This window comes from Branchiostoma floridae, chromosome 14 (assembly GCF_000003815.2).
Source record: "Branchiostoma floridae strain S238N-H82 chromosome 14, Bfl_VNyyK, whole genome shotgun sequence".
Classification (NCBI taxonomy): Eukaryota; Metazoa; Chordata; class Leptocardii; order Amphioxiformes; family Branchiostomatidae; genus Branchiostoma; species Branchiostoma floridae.
The window spans coordinates 3,925,922-3,930,563 of record NC_049992.1 but is presented as its reverse complement, the minus strand read 5'-3'; the positions used below and the strand labels follow the sequence as shown (position 1 = coordinate 3,930,563).

The following is a 4,642-nucleotide window of genomic DNA, read 5'->3' as shown; positions in this document are numbered from 1 at the left end:
CCCTCTAGAAATGCTTATAATATTAATAATTATGTATTTCTTTCAGGTGTGGTTATAGTGGGTATGACAGCCCTGCTGGAGAAACCCCTGTTTATGCAGATCACTAAATATAAATTATGAATAAAGCAAGGTCACAAAATCTAGAAATATTTCATATGCAGATGCTGGAGTGTGATATCTTTGATTTTGTGTCCTCTACAGGTGTGGTAATAGTGGATATGACAGCCCTGCTGGTGTACACTGAGAAGCTCCTATTTATATGCAATTGTAAGGTCACAAAATCTAGAAATATTTCACATGCAGGTGTGTGATATCTTTTATTTCTTTGTTTCCTCCAGGTGTGGTTATAGTATGTATGACAGCCCTGCTGGTGTACACTGAGAAGCCCCTGTTTATATGCAATTGTAAGGTCACAAAACCTAGAAATATTTCATATGGAGATGCAGGTGTGTGATATCTTTGATTTTGTGTCCTCTACAGGTGTGGTAATAGTATGTATGACAGCCCTGTGAGTGCTGGTCTATGCGGAGAAGCCCCTGTTTTGCAGATCACTAATTGTAGATAATAAAGCAATGTCACAAAATCTAGAAAGATTTCACATGCAGGTGTGTGATATCTTTGATTTCTTTTGTTTTCTCCAGGTGTGGTTATAGTATGTATGACAGCACTGCTGGTCTACGCGGAGAAGCCCTTGTTTACGCAAATTACTAATTATAGCGAATAAAAAATGTCACAAAATCTAGAAATATTTCACATGCAGGTGTGTGATATCTTTGATTTCTTTGTTTTCTCCAGGTGTGGTAATAGTATGTATGACAGCCATGCTGGTCTATGCGGAGCAGCCCCTGTTCACCCAGGTGACGTGGTGGTCCGTGCTGCTCGTGTGTTTCTGTGCTGCCGTCATCCTCGGAATCATCAACATCATCTGGGTCCAGCCACAGAGCACCATGGGACTCAAGTTCAAGGTACAGGTTCAGCTGTATAAGAAAAAAATTCATGTGGCAAATGTGCATATATTTTTTCCCCATTTTTTGGAATGAGAATTTTTAATGTTACGAAGATGTCACAGACCCAAACACAAGAAGCCAAGGGTAACTGTGCTGACAGAAATCCTCATTTACTTACTCACTGATAGCTGCTTTCAATGAATTTTGGTTGTTGAGTAGATGGTGAATATCCCTTTAGGCCACACCAATTTAATTTCTTGGTTCACGGATTCGCTCGCTCCTATTTTTTGGAAAAAAAAATAAAAATAAAAATTACCACTCAGCAAATTTTCACCATTAATGAAACCATTCACCAACTTTCTGGTGTAGCAAATTGGCCTTTATATTATAAGCTCCTTAAAGTGTGGGTACAGATGCTGTTACTGTACAATAATAGTGTTTTTGTACTTTTTTCAAGCTGAAAACTTTTTTTCTTTGTGTTTTGGATTAGTCGTTACCTTTACCCCAACCATTTTACAATTTTTATTTTTATTTCGCCCTCTCGCTCCATATTTTTTATGAAATAATCCGTGAACCAAGAAGTTAAATTGGTGTGGCCTTAGAACTGCACAAAATTAAGTGGTTGCTGGTTGGTTGGGAGAGGGTCTTAACTATGTAAAAGTGGATTGGAGTATTTAAATGTGTCCTCTGACGACAAGTGGTTGCCTCTGCCTGGTGGTTGCTTGGCCAAGTTTGACTGTACTAAAAAGGCAGGCCTATAGGTGTAACACTACAATTTGTACATATTCTGCAGGTGCCAGCGGTCCCCCTGTCTCAATGTGTCCTCTTCATGATGACAGGTGGTTGCTTGGACATGTTTAACTGGCTCTGGTGTACTGTAAATGCAGAAACTTTTGCGGTGGTATAATGTTTGCGTTTTTCTCGGTGGCCACTTCACTGTGAACTTAAAACCGCTGCAAACATTTTTCCATGGCAGTAAGAGACTACAGTGCATGGTGCTACCGCAAACTTAAAACCACTGCGAAAAGTCTTTTTTCCCGCTACCGCGAAATTAAATCCCCGCGAACTTAAATGCATTTACAGTAATTTACGCATTCTGCAGGTACCAGCGCTCCCCTTGTTTCAATGTGTCTTCATGATGACAGGTGGTTGCTTGGACATGTTTAACTGGCTCTGGTGTAATTTACATAATTTCCGCAGGTCCCAGCCCTCCCCCTGCTGCCCATCCTCAGCATGTTTGTGAACATCTACCTGATGATGAAACTGTCAGCGCCCACGTGGATCCGCTTCGCTGTCTGGATGGCTGTGGGTAAGTCATGCCAAACCAGCTGTTCCTTGCATCAGTCTGTTGTGAGAATTTTTGGTTGTAACTGAAGTTTGTTGTAACCAAAGATTGTTGGAACCAAATTTCGCATAGTAATCTAAATCTGTGGTTATGTAACAGAAGCTAAAGTTTGTTGTGAAAGAAGTTTGTTGTAACAGAAGTTTATTGTGAAAGAACTTTGCTGTAACAAAGGTCTATGTAAAAGAAGTTTGTTGTGAATTCAAAGAAGTTTGTTGTGGAAGAAGTTTGTTGTGGAAGAAGTTAGTTGTCGAAGAAGGTAGTTGTCGAAGAAGGTAGTTGTGGAAAGAGTTCGCGTGAAAGAAGTCTGTTTTGAAAGAAGTTTGTTGTAACAAAAGCTTGTTTACTGACTGGTAATTAACCTCAGGGTTCCTCAATTGTTGTTTTAACCAGATGTATGATGAAAGAAGTGAGTTGTAACAGATGGTTGCTGAAGTTTGTTGTAACAAAAGTTTGTTGAAGTTTACCGACTGTTTGTGACCTCAGGGTTCGTGATTTACTTCGGTTACGGCATGTGGCACAGCTCGGAACACCTGCGCAAACAGGAGAGTCTCTCCCTCGCACGGCAACAGGCCAACCACACCCGGCAACGCGAGCACAGAAGCTCCAGCTCTGAAACGGTGGATTCCACTCCTCTCTTGAGATGACCTTTGACATGACCCCTTATCTCTGACTTCAACCAATCAGAATGCACAGAATACTTGACAGGGCAGGTCAAAAGTCAAAATAGCATAAAACCTGCAAAAATAGTGTAACCTTATGAAAAATAGCACTGTCCTTCCTGTGATGAACTTTGATCTCTGACCTCGACCAACCAGAATGGACAGAATGCATGATGTGGACGATCAAAAGTCAATTAATTCTAGATTCAGTTATTGTAGAAAAACCTGCAAATGAGATGCTGCATGAGTAGATTACTTATTGTTCACAATGGTGCCTCAACCTGATTTGGAAAATGATGCAACTGCTGCTTGAATCAGCATGGACCAATGGGAAGTTGCAATGAGAATTGCCAAATGGCTGCTTGCTGCATCTGGCAACAGGTGCTTGCATGCTTCACTCTCAGTCTTGTAGACATTATGTTACTCCTTCCCTTGCCTCCTCCTGTGTCCTATCGGGCCATGCTTTGCCTCCAGTGTATATAAATTATGTTTGTGTATCCCAAGCCCCCTCCAGTGTCATGAGCTCCTCATTGCTTGAAGATCTTCATCATTGGATTACCATGACAGCCTTTGTCTTCCTTTCCTTCTCTTCTCCTCATGTGCTTTCTAATCAAGTATCTTTCCAGCTGTTCTACATTCTCTTGTTCTCTTCAAGTGTCCCATCTACTGTCTTCTTTCTCTTATCCTCTCTAGATTCTCCATTCTCCACGGCCTCTGTGTGTGATATCCAACATCATTCTCAAGCATCTGGTTTGGAGGGCATTCAAGCATTTCTGATCTGCATCATGTATTTGCCACTTCCCTCATGCCTCAATGTACCAGCATATCAAGTAACAAACTCCTTGAAAGGTGCTTATTTTGTACTGTCACTATCACAGTCAGCTTAGTAGTTATTAGGGTATTCCACTGTGTTCTTCTGCTGCATTGCAATAAGTCTGTCTTCAGCTCTCTCCACTTTGTCCTGTTCATTGTGAGCTTTCCTAGCTTCTGTAGTTTTTTTTTCTGACTGCAATGATCTTCTTCTATCTTTGAGGTCTGCTCTCTGTAGTCTGTTGCAGTAAGCCTGCATGCTTCAGTGTGGTGTCAGTGCCTTACTTTGCTTGTTCCTTTGTTTATTATGTTGCAGAAGAAGCTTGCAGCTTCCAATGGAGTATACGGTGCAGTGCAAACTCATGGTGACTAACACGGTCTTTTCAACAAAAACCCTCAACTTGCTTACTAATAGGTAGCTGCTCGACACCAAATGAATTATAGGGTTAGGTAGCAGTGAGGACGTAACTTTTTGCAGAAAACCTGACTACAAGTGTTCTTCGTATTAGACTTTAAAATGTTTTTGAATAAACTTTAAGATAAGAAATATTTTAAGCACTTGAAATATCTTGTTTTATCAAAATCCACAGGGGAAAACTGCAGAGAATGCCTTTGGCTCTTTAATGTTTTTATTCTATAAGGTTGTCATAGGTCCAATAGTTATAATAGATTAATAAAATGAGACCAAAATTGTGCTTCTGTAAGATCGTATGAACTAAGGGTCGGCATTGTATCCTTGCAATCTATTTTGAAATAACAACTTTAGTATGAGATAATTTTTGTAAAGTAACAAAAAGTCCAAAATGCTGCATCAAAACCGCTGCTAAATGTGCCTTTTTAAAGGAAACATATTTTAATGTAACAAATAATCAAGAATTATT

General features: G+C 40.1%; 1 protein-coding gene across 1 annotated transcript; it reads left to right on the top strand.

Moving 5' to 3' along the window:
- The first annotated feature begins 795 nt into the window (after window positions 1-795).
- LOC118429915 (cationic amino acid transporter 3-like) lies at window positions 796-4,420 on the top strand. Its single transcript, XM_035840545.1, has 4 exons — window positions 796-965; window positions 2,148-2,256; window positions 2,776-2,909; window positions 4,078-4,420. The coding sequence occupies exons 1-4, from the start codon at window positions 813-815 to the stop codon at window positions 4,132-4,134; spliced, it is 453 nt and encodes a 150-aa protein (XP_035696438.1). The 5' UTR covers window positions 796-812; the 3' UTR covers window positions 4,135-4,420.
- The last annotated feature ends 222 nt before the right edge of the window (window positions 4,421-4,642 follow it).

Bases quoted from the DNA above. Each gene is read 5' to 3' on its own strand.
- LOC118429915 (XM_035840545.1), top strand. From the start codon at position 813: ATGACAGCCATGCTGGTCTATGCGGAGCAGCCCCTGTTCACCCAGGTG. The intron at 966-2,147 runs GTACAGGTTCAG...TAATTTCCGCAG, and splicing joins CCATGGGACTCAAGTTCAAG to GTCCCAGCCCTCCCCCTGCT. The intron at 2,910-4,077 runs GTGGATTCCACT...ATTATGTTGCAG, and splicing joins GAAGCTCCAGCTCTGAAACG to AAGAAGCTTGCAGCTTCCAA.